Source organism: Pteronotus mesoamericanus, unplaced genomic scaffold (assembly GCF_021234165.1).
Source record: "Pteronotus mesoamericanus isolate MK-2021 breed Mesoamerican mustached bat unplaced genomic scaffold, CSHL_Meso_final contig_65, whole genome shotgun sequence".
Classification (NCBI taxonomy): domain Eukaryota; kingdom Metazoa; phylum Chordata; class Mammalia; order Chiroptera; family Mormoopidae; genus Pteronotus; species Pteronotus mesoamericanus.
Genome location: NW_026555228.1, coordinates 1460363 through 1477465, shown reverse-complemented (window position 1 = coordinate 1477465; position 17103 = coordinate 1460363). Strand labels below are relative to the sequence as shown.

The 17103-nt window shown below is 55.0% G+C and overlaps 1 protein-coding gene across 1 annotated transcript in view; it reads left to right on the top strand.

Moving 5' to 3' along the window:
• Positions 1 to 17103, top strand: part of ANOS1 (anosmin 1) — a 115162-nt gene that overhangs the window by 81870 nt on the left and 16189 nt on the right. The window contains exons 5-7 of the mRNA XM_054581173.1: positions 7564 to 7748; positions 10036 to 10165; positions 15814 to 16019. Coding sequence (XP_054437148.1) covers positions 7564 to 7748; positions 10036 to 10165; positions 15814 to 16019 — 521 coding nt within the window. The remainder of the gene's footprint in view (positions 1 to 7563; positions 7749 to 10035; positions 10166 to 15813; positions 16020 to 17103) is intronic.

Sequence of the window (17103 nt, the reverse complement as noted above, 5' to 3'; positions counted from 1 at the left end):
TTCTCCCTCCCTTCCCCTCTCTGTGAAAACCAACACACACAGTCTTTCAAAAAAGAAATGTTCACAGACCACAGAAATCATATGGGCGTAGAGCAAACCCTTCATAGTAATACTTTATAAATTTCATATGGAGGAAGGACAGCATGACACCGGGAACTTTTTAAACGTGTTTCTCTGCCAAGAAGGCATCAATGAAGTTGCACTGGTACCTTGGAATAAACACACTTCAGTCCTCGGAAAAACAGGCCGGGGCCGAGGCACCCAAAGGCCGGCCCTGTGCCCCGGTCCCGTGGTTTTCCTGCGGGCACAGTCCAAGGATGTGAGTGGCACAGTCCGAGGACGCGAGTGTCACTGTGTGGGCTTGAATGATTTTGGTTGGGACCTGGAGCCCCTCCACACAGGAACTGCCCCTGTCCAGGGGGTGGGACTCAGCGGACCGGACAGGTGACCACATGGGGTGGTTCCCCTGCGCAGGCAGCTCCGCGACGGCTCCGCTCCTCTGTGCTGAGTGCTCCCTTGCTTCCTTCCGTCAACTGGCCGGCCTGTTTTACGCCAAACCGCCGCTGCTGTAGTCGGCGCAGTTGCGACCATCACCCAAGTGTTCCACGGGACCTAGTGCTTGCTGCTTGTTGGGGTCTAATTTGCAGGGTGACACAGACAGACGCTCTCACGAGCTATATATTTATTCATTGCCAGCAGAAAGTAATCTCTCCGTCTCCGTTCCTCTCCCTCTCTCCTGCACATTTAGTCACACATGCAATACCCAGGATTTCTCAGTGTAGGTAAGCTTTTGGAAAGAACTGTGCGTAAAGCAGCTTCGCCCAGCGTAGCCCTTGGCAGTGCGTGGCAGTCAGGCACCGCCCGCTGTGCTCACGGTCTCCCCTGGAAACGCGCACCCCTGCACTCGGCGACACCCCTGCAGTTTTCCTTAAAAACAGGTTGCCCCTTCTCCGCCACTAACAGTCCTTTAATAGATTTCAAGTTGTATTGTTTTCCTGCCGCTTGCTCTCCACTGCAGAAAACCCCTGGCGCAAAATCTACCACCAGTTAACGTTTGAGCCTATTACGGCGAAACCTCTTCTGCAAGAGCAGCTCACTGGCTACTCAAGTATTAGCATTTACCGTGAAAACAGAGTGTTTGGAGAAGGAGTGCTGAACCCGCATTTGTAAAACCTTCCGTGATTTAAAAGTAGGGCAGGCCGAGGAGGGAATGTAAATTAAAACAGGCTTTTTCTACAAGGCTTCGAAGGCTCAGCCTGCCTTTCAGAGATGCCAGGCCCACCGAGCCTGCGGGTGCTCCTGTAGAAAGGGCCGCCCAGCGCCCCCGGCGCAGCATGGAAGACACTCGCCATTGAAACCTGCGCCTCACCCAGGGAGGCGAGGGCTTTGGGAGGCGCAGATGTCAGGGTAGGTGTAGGCTTGCACTTTCGCGGAGGGGCGGGCGCTTCCGGGACCACGCGCCACGAAGAGAAACGGCAGCATCTACGGCCATGAGCACGCCTTCTGCGTAACGAGCTTAAGGATGATAGGTTGTGATGTTGAATGTACACACACACTCACGTGTGTGTCAGCATCTATGTGTGTGTAGACACTCGTGCCTTGCTGTGCCCGGCCGCCTCGGACTGGACAGCGGCCAGCCCGGTTGGGCGGGTGTCACGCCCTCTGCACGACTGAGGGCGAGTGTGGCCCAGAGGCCGCGGGGGCGGGGCCTGCCAAGCACAGCCTTTGCTGCTGCAGCCCTAACCAGGAGCCAAGCCACTCGCCCGCTCGGCCAAGTGCTGGCTCCCCGGCTTCCTGGGAAAAGGTCCTTTCTGACCCTGCCCTTGGCTTCGCGACAAAATCCTGTGCATCACCGGACGCCGCCGTCACCCTCCCAGCCACCTCTCAGCGCCCCAAAGGGCCCGCCGCGCGCCCTCCTCGGGGCGGGGAGCTTGGCCGTTGGATCAGCGCAGAGCCCTGCCCTCGGCTCCCCAGGGCGGGGCTGGGGCTGCATCGGTTGCCCTCAGGGACCTGGGCCGCGGGGGCAGGGGCCCATTCAACCCCGGGCCCAGCCAGCTCTCCCGTCGTTTTTATTTTGCATCCATCCAACTCTTGGCGTCGTTGGATTGAGAGTCCAGGTCAATTCCAACAGATACTGGCACCACCTACTCTCATCTACCAAGCTCACTGACAAATGACTGGTTTTAGATGAGTAAATTGGGGTGCACAGTCCACGGGACATCGCCCCCCATCCAGTGCACGACGCTCACTTAAGTGGACAGAAATGCTTTCACCTCGTGCAGGGCATAGATGAATGTGCCCCAACTCCTGCCCTATTTTTCCTCTTACGGCTCGTTGTGTTAACTGGAATAGCACTAGAGAGAAACACGTGCGAGCTTTCTGCCCGGTCCCCTGTGTCTGCCAGAGGAAGGATGGGGGCCTGGGGACTTTATCACCGCAACAGCTTTCTACACGTGGGAAATGAGAGTTTTAAAAAATTGCACGTGTTTTCAAAAGATGGTCAACAAAATGCTCCATTATGTCTGAGCATTTCATTTGGTTTCTGCAGGAAGAATCGCCTTTCGCGGAAGCCTTTATAGGCGCTGGCTTTATAGGCCACTGTGACAGCCTGAAGCAAAGGGAACCCGCTGAGAGCTTTGTCTTTACTGCTCAGACACAGAAAAGTATTTGCAGCGTCTTGGAAGACGCGAGGATGTTGGCATGGGGAAGGCAAACCGTAGGATTGTGTGCGGCAGAGTTTAAAGCCTGGTCTTCCACAGGGAAGACAAAGATGACTGCACATTGGGTGACTTACTGTCCCATTTTCATTCTGATTGATAGCTTAGGCCCTTCTGCCTCTAGAAAACGACACGTTTTTATTATTTTATTGCCCAAACTGCAGCCTCTCTGGAGACCCCGCTGTGGCACTGGGTTTGGGGAGGGAAGAAATAAAGTTGAAACAGTTTCCCAAACATGGAGAATTACATGAACGTGCGGCTGCCTGTTACCTCCATTTTTCCTTTGCGCACCAAGGATGAGTCACACGTTAATGTGTTTCTTTCCAAAAAGGTCTCACGATGCAGTTGATGGCATGTTCCCAGGATATCTCAGTCTTTGAAATAGTCAAACGTCAGGCCTTTGAAGATGGAATCAGACTACGTTTCACAAATCAACGTTTAACTTTTTGCATGCAATCGCACACTGTGCCTTTGTGTGAGGCAAACCCCAATTTCTTGAGTACCGCGTATGTGTACTAGGTAGTCATTAATTGTTGAGCCATTGGGACGCTCTATCGTGCTCCATTTTCATAACATTTAGAGTCATAAGAGCGATATTTTCACACAAATAATCGAGTCTCACGGAGCTTGGCAACTGCTGGTTGCCTGTTGTGCCCGCATTCCTACCAGGATATTTTCAACATTTTTTAAAGCATTAGGTTCCTGTTCCTTCGAGTTCAGCACCAGACATGCCGCCCTCTCAAGGACAAAACTGCCTCTGAGCCCTCCCGTATTCTGGGATGTTACACAATAGCAGTTTTGAATTTTTGAACAGGAGAGTTTCGATTTCGGAGGACTCGTTTGTTGGAAAGTCATAGAGAGGAGCCGTTCGGGTCAGCGGCATCATAGCTGGCAGCGGAGGGGCGCTCCGCCCTGCACATCTGGCCATGGCATCCGGACGCCGGAGGAAGCAGCAGACACTGCAGGGAGCCCGGCCACGGGGCCTGGGGGGCCGGGGGCGCCTGGGGCGCCTGGGGGGCTGGGCCCCAGCCGCACGTGACCCCAGCCCAGTGCTGGAGTTCCTTGCAATCAAGGGAGCCAGCCAGCCCTAACGCAAAGCAGATGGACCGTTTCTCCACATGCGAATCACGAGATTGTTGCACGTCATAATTAAAGAGATTTTCAGATGAAGAAATTTGAACTGACATCGCCCCGATGCCTGTTACAGTCGATGAAGGCTCTTGGGGGTGGAATGAGATGCGAGATGAGAGCCCGGGAGCACGCGGGCTGGGACGTGTGGGTTCGCTCCTGCCCCCCCTCCCTGCCCCCCGCTCGCCTGGGCGCCCTCGGCAGCCACGGCGAGGGCCGGGCTAGCCTCACGCGGGAGGCTGCTCACGGGGCGGCCGAGGAGCCGGACGGGCAGGCCGGTGCGGGGAGCGTGCTGGCTGAGGTGACAGAGGGAGGCAGCCACGCTTGACTGCGCCCCGTGGAAGCAGGAGGCCCCGGCTCTGGGCGGAGGCCGCCTGCGCTTCCCCGGCCTGCACACCCGCTCCCTGCAGACACTCGAGTGCCCGCCTGCCCAGCCAGCATGCAGGGACAACGCAGAACACGCGTTTTGTCCAGCCTGGCGTTGCATCACCGTGGACAAATTTGGTTGGTTGGTTGGTTTTTTACCTGAAAGGAAGGGAGAGTGACTTCTGGATTCAGACCGGCCATCCCTTACCTCAGGGATTGTTATCATACCAGGAATTCTCACACGCAGATTTTTTTTCAGCTGGGGCAGCTCTACTGTCGATCCAGAAAATGATTCTGTCTTATGCACTTACCAATATTGATCATCCACCATTGGGCATCTACCGCTTTAAAAAGCGAGAGTAAAGGAATGCTTGAGCTACAGGGCATGGACGGAAAACAGAGCTGTGTTTTTTTCCCCTGGAAGAAAGAATACAGGATTGGCAGCGCAGGGCAGAAATGCTGCGGTAGCCCCGTCCCCGTCCCCACGTGCCTCTGGAACAGAGAGGCGCTCGCTGTTGCTGTGGAGATCTGCGTGGGCCCCCGCGCCCGCCTGTTTCCCAGGGGCATTCATTCCTGCCCGGGCCGTGAGGGAGGGGCTCCGTCGATCCCTTCCCCCGAGGGCCACCGAGCATTTGCTCCTGCAGAACCTTGCTCCTGGGACGGAAGGGGGTTCGGGAAGGAGGGAGCCGTGGTCCGTGGCGGGGGACAGCCTCACCGTTCCACGGGCCGCTGCTGCGAGAGGCCGCCAATGCGCGTCCTGACGGTTACAGGCTGCGCGTTGCAGACGGGGCGCGAGCACAGAGCCTTCATGTGCACTGGGAGGTGTCGGGACTGCGGCTCAGCGGGACGTGCGGACGGGCTGGGGTGTTCACAGCTCTGCAGTCAGGACACAGAAGGAAAGGCATTTTGGCGGGGGCAGGGGAAGGTCGTGAGGAGGCCACGGCGCCGGGAGGCCGCGTGGGTGTGGGCACGCTGGGCTTTGAGGCGGGAGGCGTGACGCACGCGTGCTGTGCGTGTGGAGGCCACTGGAACGTAAGGGCCTTGCGTCGCAGAGGTGGACGCCATCAAGGAGACAGAGAGAGGCTCATCTTCGTGCCACAGAAAACGGGGTGCAACTGAAGAGTTGGCGAAGGGGAGATGCTCCGTACTGTCGGCAAGAACCCCCATACTGTGAAGAGGGAGTAGAAAGAACAGCTTGATGTGCAGGGACATGAGGCGGGAGGCTCTGGGGAAGGTCCGGGCAGCAGAGAGAAGGGCGCCGGGGGGCAGTCGCCGCAGGGGCAGAATGATGGGGGACCCGGAGCCTGCTCTGCAGGAACACGGCGAAGTGTCGGGGGAAGCAAGAGCAAGTCGCCGAGGCCCCATGGCCTCTTAGATATCCCACAGCATCGCGCTGTCGCAAAGACCAGTGTCACAGAGGACGGCGTGTTTGGGGACAGGCTCTTGGGGGAGACCTGGGCGGGTGGGTGGTGGGGCAGGGCGCAGCCCGGAGGAGGCCGGGGGCCCGTCTGCGCGTCGTTGCTCCGCAGAGATGTTCCGGGCTCGAAGGTCAGCGGACTCCCTGATGTCCGCTCGGCCACTGCGGGAGAGGCCGGTGTCCAACACCGACGGGAAGGGCCTTTATGCGGTGGGGCAGCTGGCGCCAGGGCGGACCGCGAGTGCCCCGCCCGGCCAGCCAGGGACCTCTGGGACGTTCGGGTCAGGAAGGCCAAGGGAAAACCGCCTGTTTTCTCTCCCGTTCCAAGTGGCCTTTTCTAATTCAAAATGTGGCAAGCAGCAGCGAGTTCCGAGAGGAACTTGATGTCAGCCCACACCTCCAGGTGCCTTACGGGCTCTTCCTCAGACGCTCGTGTTCAAACTGTGGCCCACGAAGACTCAGGGGAGGTAGGTCCCGGTAAAGGGAGGGCCCTACGTGGGCACCCCCACCGGCGCGTCACAGCGGACAATGCTGAGGGACAGCACACGCGTTCCCTGGAAAATCGTTCCTAAAAATCGGGGCCTGTGCCGCGGTCACAGAGATGCCCTGTAAAAGCGACCCTACCCCATCCAGCGGCGTGCTTCCTGGCTTCCAACTTCCCCAGACCAGGCTTGGCCCACATGCGCGTCCCACGGCAGGGAGTCCCAACGCAGCTGCGTAACCGGTGGGCAGGACAGCGTCTTCCCGGTTCGCATTTGCACGTGTCTGCACTTCACTGCGGCATGAGAGAGTTTGAACGGACTTTCGAAAGGCCCGGTCAGCGCTCCGGCCAGTGCTCCTTCTCCCCAGACAACGGCGTGAAAGGCAACTGTGTTCTCGGGTTTGGGTCCACCGAACGGGTTCCCCGTGATTCGGCCAGCTTTGCGTTCCCTAGGAGTGCTGTACATGTGGGGGAGCCTCCCTCTCCCCGGCGGCTGCTATTTTGAACCGCGACGCTTCAATCTGTTATTCCCCGGACAACTTGCCTTCCCCACCGGAGGGAAAGAACAATGCCCGATGACTTGTCCACCGGGCCGCTGCGAGGGGCTTGGCAAAGGGCGCACACGCCGCTGCCAGAGGCAAACCGGACCCGTTCGTCGTTTCCGGTTTTAAACCCGAAGACGACAGGAGAGAGCTCTGGTCGCCTTCGGGGCGTCCCCGAGACTCACGCTTTGGAAGGCAGTGTTGTAACGTTTCCCCACAGGAGAGGGTTGCGCTTTATGATGTTTTCCTGAAGAGGAAAACACCTGGAGAAACCACGAGGAGCAACGTGGGAACCGTGCTGTAATGCCCTAGGATGGTTCACAAAACGGAGCGCGCTAGATGGGAAGAACGGCGTCAGAGTCTTCAGGGACGCTGCCCCGCGGCAAGTCCATGCTGACCTCAAGCCGCGCAGCCTGGTAACAAACGCACATAAAAAAATGGCCTTTGAAATCACTGCGGGAAAATAACTTGTTCCGAATCAGGAATCCACTTCCATTTTTTATTAACTTACTGATTTTTCAGAGAGAGGAAAAAAAAAACCACATTGATTTGTTATTCTACTTATTTATACCTTCTTTGGCTGCTTCTTGCATGTGCCCTGACTGGGGATCGAACCTGCCACCTTGGTGTATTGGGACAACGCTCTAATCCACAGAGCTACCCAGCCAGGGTGTGAATGGGGAATCACTTTAGACCCTTTTAAAATAATGAGAAAGCTAAACTAAAAGGGGCTGAGGCTCTCTCGGAATGTGACGCTCTGACCTCCGCGTCAGCAGCTTTCCAGAGGGGAGGCTGGGCCTGGAGGGGCCACGAGACGAGGCGCAGTGAGCGTCCCGGTCATCCGGTGAGCCCTGCCGGTCGTTGCCCCTCCCGCCGTGCGCACGGCCTGGCACGCGCGTGCTGCTCTTGCAGGTGTGCCCCTGAGGCCCAGGAAGGAGCTGCGCTTCACGGAGCTGCAGACTGGGCAGCTGGAGATCAAGTGGTCCTCGAAGTTCAACGTCTCCATTGAGCCCGCGATCTACGTGGTGCAGAGGAGGTGGAACTATGGGATCCACCCCAGCGAGGACGACGCCACGCCCTGGCAGACGGTGGCTCAGGTGAGTGCCTCAGCCCCGCGGGCCCGCAGCTCGGGCCCGCAGGCGCGACGGGAGCTGGCCGCACGTCGGCCGGAACGGCCTGAGATCATGTCGGCGCGGGCCTGTCCTGTCCATGCGTCTGCGGAGGCGGCAGGACCTCCCTCGGCAGGACCCGACAGGGCTGGAGACTGGCCTGTTAGCTTGTTCTCCCCCAAGGAGGTACTTTTCTAATCCGAGCGTTGGCACTTACGTCAGCCAAGAGCTGGAGATAAGGAAAGGCAACCCAGGTAGGACCCGTTCACATGATATTGGATCAAGGCAGGACTTCCTCTCTTTCTCCTGAGTTAAGCCTTTATTCCACACAAGGGTGTTAGTGGCCCTGGGGAAGATTCGTGTCGCAAACGAGGTAGTGGGAGGAGCCGACAGCTCGCGCCCGCGGCGGGCGCCTCCTCTGGGGTCCCGCGTGGTCAACGGGCCACCCGATCCGCCGGCGGCGGCCGCGCCCGCCCCGCGTTTACCTAGCAACGCTGCTTCCTCTCTGTTTGGTGGGGAGAAAAGCAAAATATTTTCTTTCTTTTTAAGAGCTGTTAAGTGGACTACCAGCTGCAAGGAACTGCAGGAGATAGGAAAAGAATAAATTCCCCATATGAAGCTGCTTAATGCTTTTCAATAACACAAACGCTTTCTCCACATGGGCCGGTACCAGGGAAAATTCTCACATCCTTTTCCTGCAAGGATTACATTCCCAAGCTTGTGTTTCGGGAAATAGAACATAAATGTTAGAGTTCAGCTATTTGGGAGAGAAATTTGGTTCTTTTGTGAATAGTACTATCCCCAAAAAGGATAAACACTAAAATAATTTAAAGACCCCCCAAAATAAATGAGCAGTTGGATGTAAAAGAAACGTATTAAGTTGGGGGGGGGGAACAAACCCTGGTGAAAAAAATTGAATAATTCTCTACCTGTTTTGTAAAAGAAAAAGAATTGCTTTATTAAAACATAGAGATGCTCAGAATTCAGCCTAAAGTTGTATTTGATTTTCATGGTACAGTTCCTTAAGCAGCGGTACAGCATCGTTTCTACATTTCTAAATTACTTTAACACTTGTGAACATAAATGATAATCTCTCTTTCATCCCTTGTATTTTTAGAGGGAGGAAAAAAAATCTTGAATTATTATTTCCATTTTTTTGATCGTTACCACATGTAACGCTTCCTTTCTCTGTCCGCTAAGTGCTGTGGATCTCACGCTGACGTTCGTTTGTACATTCAAGCTAAAGCTCTCCACGACGAAGTCGGCGACAGTGTTGTCTCAAATCCTGCCAAATGAGGCGGAGAGCCACGTTTAAGGGTTCACAGTCTTTCTTTGATCTGGGGAATGTTTAGCTTCATTTAGATAGGAAAGCCAATGTGACGACCCTTTTCGGGACGTCACCATAAACTGAGGGAGGGTGTCACTCAGTTCCACGTCCTCACTTTCACCCAGCGAGCTCGCGTCGAGTGCGGCACGAGGCCTCGGTCAGGCGTTTCCTCCTGTGATTCACGGCCAGCGTTTTCAGGTCTCCTCTGGAACACGCCGAAAGCAGGCAGCAAGCAGTCCCCTTAGCTTGATGAAGACGGGACGTGGGGAGGCTGCCGCCATCGCTTCGTAGGTTGGGGACGGTGGTGGCAGAGAGAACAAGACCCGTGGGCCATCCCCAGAGCCCACTTTCTGTCTTTGGACTGTTTATTGGTTGAATATATATCAACACACCTTGCCTTTCGTACGTGACGTACTCAAATTAAAAACAAAAAATTCTTGGGTTGCAATATTGTTCCAGAAAGTGCTGGCATTGCTAAGTGTATGCATTCTTATACCTACGTCCCGAGTGCTATATGAGCCACTCAATTAACAGGAGCCCTTTCTTCATGGAGTCTGAAGATGACTTACTTTTCTTGTCTGTAACGTCATGATCAGCTCGCTCCCGTGAAGAATTTACTGATTCAGTCCCTCAAATGCTGCATTTAGTCTCCAGATTTAAAAGTAGCCCCAGCTTTTGTCCGAAGGTGTTGACTTGCAGACGTCTATAAGCCTCCCACCCTCGGGGTGAAATATCCACGAGCAGAACCGGGCGGCCGAAGGGGTCCCCACAGGCTCTCTTGTCGCTGAGGGCTCCCCTCAAAACGGAGCACTGGGCTGCCGATCCGGAAGGGCGGGACAGTCAAGGCCGAGCTTCCTGGGCCGCCGAGTGGGCGCACTTTTAAAGCAGAGCCCACGGAAGTGTCGGAATGCAAGGGTCCTTTCTCTGCGCTGTGTGTCCTTCCCGCAGACCACGGACGAGCGGGTGCAGCTGACCGACATCCGGCCCAGCAGGTGGTACCAGTTCCGAGTGGCAGCGGTCAACGTGCACGGGACCCGGGGCTTCACGGCGCCCAGCAAACACTTCCGCTCCTCCCGAGGTCAGTCCCGCGGGCCCGCCCCGCCCCAGCCCCCCCTGCACGCGGCGGTAGCCCCAGCACGCAGCGATAGCTCCGTGGGTGCCCCTGTCCACAGTTGGGTTGGCCAGCAGGCAGCTTTGCTGTTCCTAGCGAGTGGGGCCCGATGCGTTGGAAGACACCAGGGGAATTTAGGATCAAGGACGTCGCAGCAGATAATAGAAGGGGGTTTTCTCAGCTTTAGCGCGGCGGTTTTCCCTTCGTAGCTTCGGCCGAGCCTTTGCCTCAGAATAGGCTGCCTCAGGCACCGTGCCAGTCATTTTTGGAGACCAAGGTTTAGTTTGGGCTACGGGAGACTAGGCAGCTTTTCTTGGAACGATGGTTACACTGAGGGTGAGGTGATGGCTTTTGTTTCATTGCACCCAGAACTGAAACCCCTGTGGAGTCATGGCATTGCTATCATTTTATTCAGTTCCCACTGCATTGCTGTTTTAAAAGCTCTGTGGAATCTGATAAATACCCGTTCCGTGAGCCTGTGATGCTTGAGCATGTTGGGCACGGTAGTAACAGGACCTCCAGGTGTATGTCCCCCCAACCCCATGTCAGATGACCGTGAGCCCCATGGATGAGTTGTCCCCCTGCTCAGCTAACCACAAAGACCGGGTTTCAGAGACGTAGCTTAATGCGGTTTATCACTTACTCACTGGGAGCGAGCCTCTCACTGCGGCGCCAGCGTGGGCTTCGTTGAACCAAAATGCATCGTCATACGAATGAATGCAGTGAGACACAACATCAGTCCCATGCTTTCGTTTAGGGGAGGTTTCAACGTAGGTTTGCAGTTGCCACTTTAATACTGTGACTGGAAAAACATGTACGTTTCAGCTCTGCTGTCCATCTCTCAGTGCTTGATAGCACCACGCCTTTCTCGGCATAGCCGCACGTCTCAGGGGGAAGACTGCAACAGAGTAATGTAATACTGCGGTTCTACTACAGAGGAGGCAGAGCCTTTTTAAGTGTTTTGTTAAAAAGTCCTTTTGGAAAGGGACATGCGCCTTCCCACACCCAGACAAGTACACGGAACGCGCTTAAAGGTGCAGTTACAAATAAGCACAGCCAGCCTGGCGTTAGGACGATATCCCCAGCTGGTGTGGCGGTGTGGAGAGGCACGTGAAATAAATCATTAACGGCGGGTTCGGGGCTAGGATCCGTGAGGCTGGAGAGCGCGTCGCCTTGAGTTTCAGGCTTCCGACGCGACCCAGGCACGTTGAGGTCGGCATGGGGACCGTCTGCTCTGCCCGCAGGACGTGGCCTGCGCCCTCGGATCAAGGCGGCACGGTCAGGCGTCCGGTGACCGCGGTGTGTGGCCTCTGGAGGCAGACCCGGGCTGCCCCTGAGAGTTGGGGCCGATCGGGCAGAGGCCCGTGGACCGTGCCCAGGGCTCATCTGGCGGCGGCTCCCCACCTCCAAGGCCTCCGTTCCGGGGAAGCGGCCAGGCCGGGCTGGCGCGGTCCTTCCCGTTGTATCTGAGCACCTGCTAGAATGAGAGCCGCCGCCTGCGACCTTACATGGGCTTTGCAGGTGGAGTGAAAACACGCTGTTTTCCGACACATCACAGTCACTGACACAGAAGTCACTGCTAAAATGTTACGTGTTCTGCTCTCACAAGTCTGTCCGACAGGGAACCTCCCAGACTTTCATTCTTGCACACCAACAATGGCTGCCCACCCGTGGCTGGGTAGCCCAGTGGGTAAGAGCGCCGTCCCAATACACCAAGGTTGAGGGTTTCGAACCCTCGTCGGTGCACATTCAAGAATTATTAACCAGGGACGCATCAACAACTACAAAAACAAATCAATATTTCTCTCTCTTCCCCCCTTGCTCTCTGTTGCTCTCTCTCTCTCTCAAATCAATGCATAACAATTTTTAAAAAATGTCTGCACAGAACTGACAGCAGATTCTCCTCTGTTTTCCATGAAGATGTGTCTCGGGACGTGTCCAAAGGGCACTTAACCATTTGCAGGGGGTAGGTACCACATCTTTCCTAATTGTACTCAAGTCTCCTCAGTTGTAGAAAAGAGCCTCACTGGGGAGAAAAAATAAACGCTGTTACTGCAATATCTTGTACGTACCATGACACCCGCTCATGGTACGGGAGCCACGCAGCGATCCTTCGCATTGACCGGGGCGGGTGCCCACGCCCATCGTGCGGTTGGACGTGGGTTCCGTCACTGCAGTGAGATGCTTCCTGCCCGACTGGAAAACGTGGAGGTACAAACAAAGTTGGTTTTGTGTGTCTTCGCGCCTCCTGTTATCACGCATCGCTTTGAACCTCAACCCGATCAGAACGTGGTACCGTCTTGTGAATGGTGACCACGCCTCCTTTAGACACGTCTGGAGGAAATGCTTACCGGCTCTGTTCCCATCCTCTCTGCCCTGTCAATGGTAGAATCGAGCGTCCCTCACAAAGACAGGCCTGGGGTGACGGATCGTGGGTGTTTCTCTGAAAGCGGGAGATAGACAGACTGTCTCCTAACCTTTTAATGGTCACGGCAGTGTTTCCAAAAATGGAGCGTTTTTATCTAATAAAAACCCATTTATTCCTGTTGTGCGCCAGAGGTGAAACGGTAGTGGTTGTAAGTCTCCTAGTGGTTTAAAGCTGCTTTCAGAAAGAATTACCGCTTCCAAAATAACTCTCTGCCCAGAGGCTATGCAACGATCTGTATATTTCAGTCGGGTAGGGGACCGGCCTCAACCATCAAAGACTGAGTCGAGAAAGGGGAAGGGAGTTTTTCCATCCACCATGAACACCTCTGAAAATAAACGTAAAATTAAGGAGAAAAAGCAAAAGCACTTGATGAAATGGGTTTCATTAAGTTTAGGCTTGCTGCCTGGTATTCATGGGCTAGCATCTTGATTTTCATGGAAAAACCTAAATTCTTGTAATTCTCTTCTTTATGGTCCTGTTTAAATACAAAATTAGTCTGTGGTTTGCCAGAATGGATTGGCTACTAAGTAAGTTAATTTCCTTTTAACGCCTTTATTTTTTCCAAACTTAATCCTCACCCTTAAGAATACTTATTTTTTTATAGAAACTTGTGAGTTGTTCATAAATTGGTAACTCCGTTTCATGCTTTTTCTTTTTGCGATGAATGCCATTTTTGGATATGTTTTTACTGCTAACCTTTACCTCCCCCCAGGGGGGACAGAAAAGCATGATTATAGAATGGGTAAAATCAGTCGTTTTTGCTGGCAGTGAAAAGACCAGAGGTTGCGATCATTTCTACATTCACTTATTGACATTCTCTATATTGTCTTTGACCCTCTGCTTGAGAAGGGAAATTGGCTTCAGCACTAAAAAATGGAACTTGCAAGTCATGTAATAGCCTCATGTATAAATGCCCCTTCCTACTTCCTGCTCCATTATGCGCAAAGGGAAGGGGCAATCTTTTACATGGTGAATGGCCGTCCTGGGAGCGGTGTTCTTCCGCCGACCATCCTGAGGCCTCCTGCCCCCGTCCCGTCACACGCGGCACAGGCCACCGGCGGCGCCGGAATGCACGGTGCGGAACTGGTTGCGTTCACAAGGACGTGGACGGGGACAACCGTGTGGCGGTTGCAGCGGGAGGGGGCATACGGGGACGCCATGGTAGTGACAGAATCCAATAAAGATGCAATTAAAACCGAAAAGGGAAAGGGACCGGCGCTAGCGCTGGCTGGTGCGGCTCCGCGGGTGGGAGCATCGTCCTGTAGGCGGGAGGCGGGGGGTCCGACCCCCGGTCTGGGGGCAGGGGTGCACGCTCCCCAGCCCGGGCGTGAACGACCCCTGGTCTGGCCCGGGAGCGTACGGAAGGCGGCCCGGGGGTGCTTCTCTCTCGCATGGATGTTTCTCTCCCTCTCCCTCTCGAAGCAGTGAGAAAAATTGGGCGAGGGAGAGAAAGGGAAAGGGACAGGGAGCCCAGATCCCTTCCTATGTGTCTTCTATATTTAGATGGAAGTATCTTGAGCATTGGCAGAAAGCGACGTGTTTTCGCCTCAAATATCGCAATTCTTTCTCACCTTAATTTTATTCTACAAGGTCTGCCCAGAAGGGGTCCACCCACGTACTGTGAAAAATAGAGGCGTTTCCTTGAGACGATACAAGATACAGAAAGCATGGTACACAGCGCAAGGACGCCTCAGTCCCCTTCCAAGCAGGCACCTTGGGACCTCACACAGGTCTCCGAGGAGCCGTCCGCTGTCCTGTCATATTTTCCTGAATCTCATCCACGGTCTGAAATCGCTTCCCTTTGAGAGGCGATTTCATGTTTGGGAAAAGCCCGGAGACACGGGGCGCCACGTCTGGGCTGTTGAGGGGCAGAGTCACTTTAGTGATTTGGGGTTTCAGCCAAAAACTCGGCCCGAGACGTGACCCAAGAGAGGGCACGCGGTCGCGGTGAAGCTGCCCGCCACCCGCGGCCCCGAGCGGTGGCCTCCTGAGGCATCTGAACAGTTTCCGTGGAGGAATGCTTAAGCTTAACACAAAATTGGATGTCAGTGCGTTGCTTCCCTTGCTCGTTGTGAACGCGACGGCCACACAGGGCACATGCTCACTCAACGGCGTCTCCTGCCCCCTCTGACTAGCACAGTGACGTCGTCATGGTTCACGCGTGCGCGTTCCAGTCCCCTCTCCTTGGCTGCCGGGTGACATGGATGTCGCGCAAACTGGTCTCGTGATGTTACCAATGGCTGGACCTTTCCTGGACAGACCTTGTTGTGTCTTAGAGAAAAGCAAGAGATTTTTGAAAAGAATTCACGTTTCCACCATGCGCAGAACACAGGTGATCCTGAGAGTAACGTCGTGGGCCTTGTCCCTTCCATCTCTTTCACTTGTGCTGAGGGAGCGGCGGCTTGGCTGCCCCTCTGCTGCGGGGGGCATGGCCGTCGCAGCGTGGGACGGCGCTGTCCTGGGGCCACGTGACCGTCCCTAAGCGCCATGCGGGGCGTGGCAGCTCCACCTGCTCCGTGTGCGGCCGGAAAGGAAGCAAAGCCCCTCTCGCTTTACTCATATTCGGTCATCGTGGTACCTGTATTTACCAGGAGATTGGCAGTGTGATCATTGCAGAACCTTCTCTCTCTCTCTCGCGATAGCCGAGAAGGCTTTGGTTTGTGCAGCCAGCCAGAAACGGCGAGGTTACGAACATGGATGTGACCCACATGTCACCCCCTTTGTAATGTGGATAAAACGGGGCCCGTTTCTGCGGGTCTCCGCTGCTCGTACCCACTAAGATGAAACACTTCCTGACCCAGCCTGGGTTTCATTTCCTTTTCTAAGATGAAACACTTCCTGACCCAGCCTGGGTTTCATTTCCTTTTCAGAACTTGCAAAGGCAAGTCTACTCGGCTCGCCTGTTGAGTGCCAACCGACTGAAATCAGATTTTGCTGCGTTGTACAGAAATGTGTCAGTTTCGGTACCAGGCTACCTTGGCAGGGTTGTAGTGGTGTGCAGATGCCTCGAAGGGGTCTTCTCCGTATGAGTCGGAGGCCTACAATGGGGGTCTTGCTTCCTGCTTGTCTGCAGCTTTCGGATCCAGAAAGGGATCACGCGTGCGCGCTGGGGTCAGCACACGCGCAAAGGGGTGCGCTTTCCCTTGTCCTTGGCCCTCACACGTTTGTCTTCCTCCCGGGACTGCAGACCCATCCGCCCCTCCAGCTCCGGCGAACCTGCGGCTCGCCACCACCACCCCCCACAGCGACGGGACGGTGACCGTCACCCTGGTGTGGGACGCCCCCGAGGAACCAGACATCCCAGTGCATCACTACAAAGTGTTCTGGAGCTGGACTGCGAGCAGCAAGTCCCTCGTCCCAACGAAAAAGAAGCGGAGGAAGACCACAGACGGGGTGAGTGGGAGCTGGGAGGAAGGGCGGTGCCTTCTCGCAGGGGGCGGGGGGGCGAGTGTTTGACCTCCGGGCAGAGGGTCTGAACAGCGGCATCTGCTGAGCGAAGCCAGGGAGCAGGTGGAAGGCCGGGCCCCGACCCTTTTGCCTGAACCCTGGAAGGCCCGAGACCGGAGCCCCAGGCCGACTGTTTGGGCTTTGAAAAGCACTGAATTTAGTCCCTTGACCTACTCACATCCCAGAGGCAGTCACAACTGCAGAAATAAAAGGAACAAACCTTATCTTCATCTCCCCTATCTGGTCATAGACAGGGATACAACCCAAAATGTTCTTCCCACGTACGTCTCTTTACTCTGTTTCTGGGAGGCTCCTGGAAGTCCAGAGCGGACGTCCCTGGTGCTTCGGTGGCAGCGGGTTTCCGTGCGCACTGTGGCCCGCGGGACAGGAAGGAGCGTAGGAAATGCATGCCTGACAACACGTTGGTCTCGCCGATGGAAAGAGCTGGGAAGGCTGCCTTCTCCAGCTGCCGAGAAATAAAATCCGCGCGGCCCCATTTCCTGCAGGGAGACGCCAGGGTAGCGAACGAACGTGTGCTATCGTTCGAAATGCTTGGCGCGTACGGAGCAGTGATTGGGCTTCCTCTCGATGTACATGCTTTTGTCACGTTGTTCTAGGACTGATCTAACCACCTTTCCCCTGAATGTATCAAGTTCAATTTCATAAGTAAATACGTATGTGAAAGGCCTTCATTAAGGATAGCAAAACAAATTTTTTTTGGAACTGAAAATTCCATTCAGTATATGTCTCCTAAAGTTATCACTGATATTTAGCTCTGATCCTGTGTGGGTTTTATTTTTAAGAAACTTACTGACAGTTGCATCTTTGGTGGACTTGGACGCACGTGATGATTCGTAATTCACACTCATCTCCTAGAAAGGGGTCCCTGCAGTCACCGGAATCGATGGGTTGATAGGAGAGAGAGAAAGAGAGAGACATTGATTTGTCGTTCCAGTTTCCTGTACATTTATTGGTTGATTCTTGGATGTGCCCTGCTGACCAGGGATCGAGCCTGCAACCTTGGTGTTAT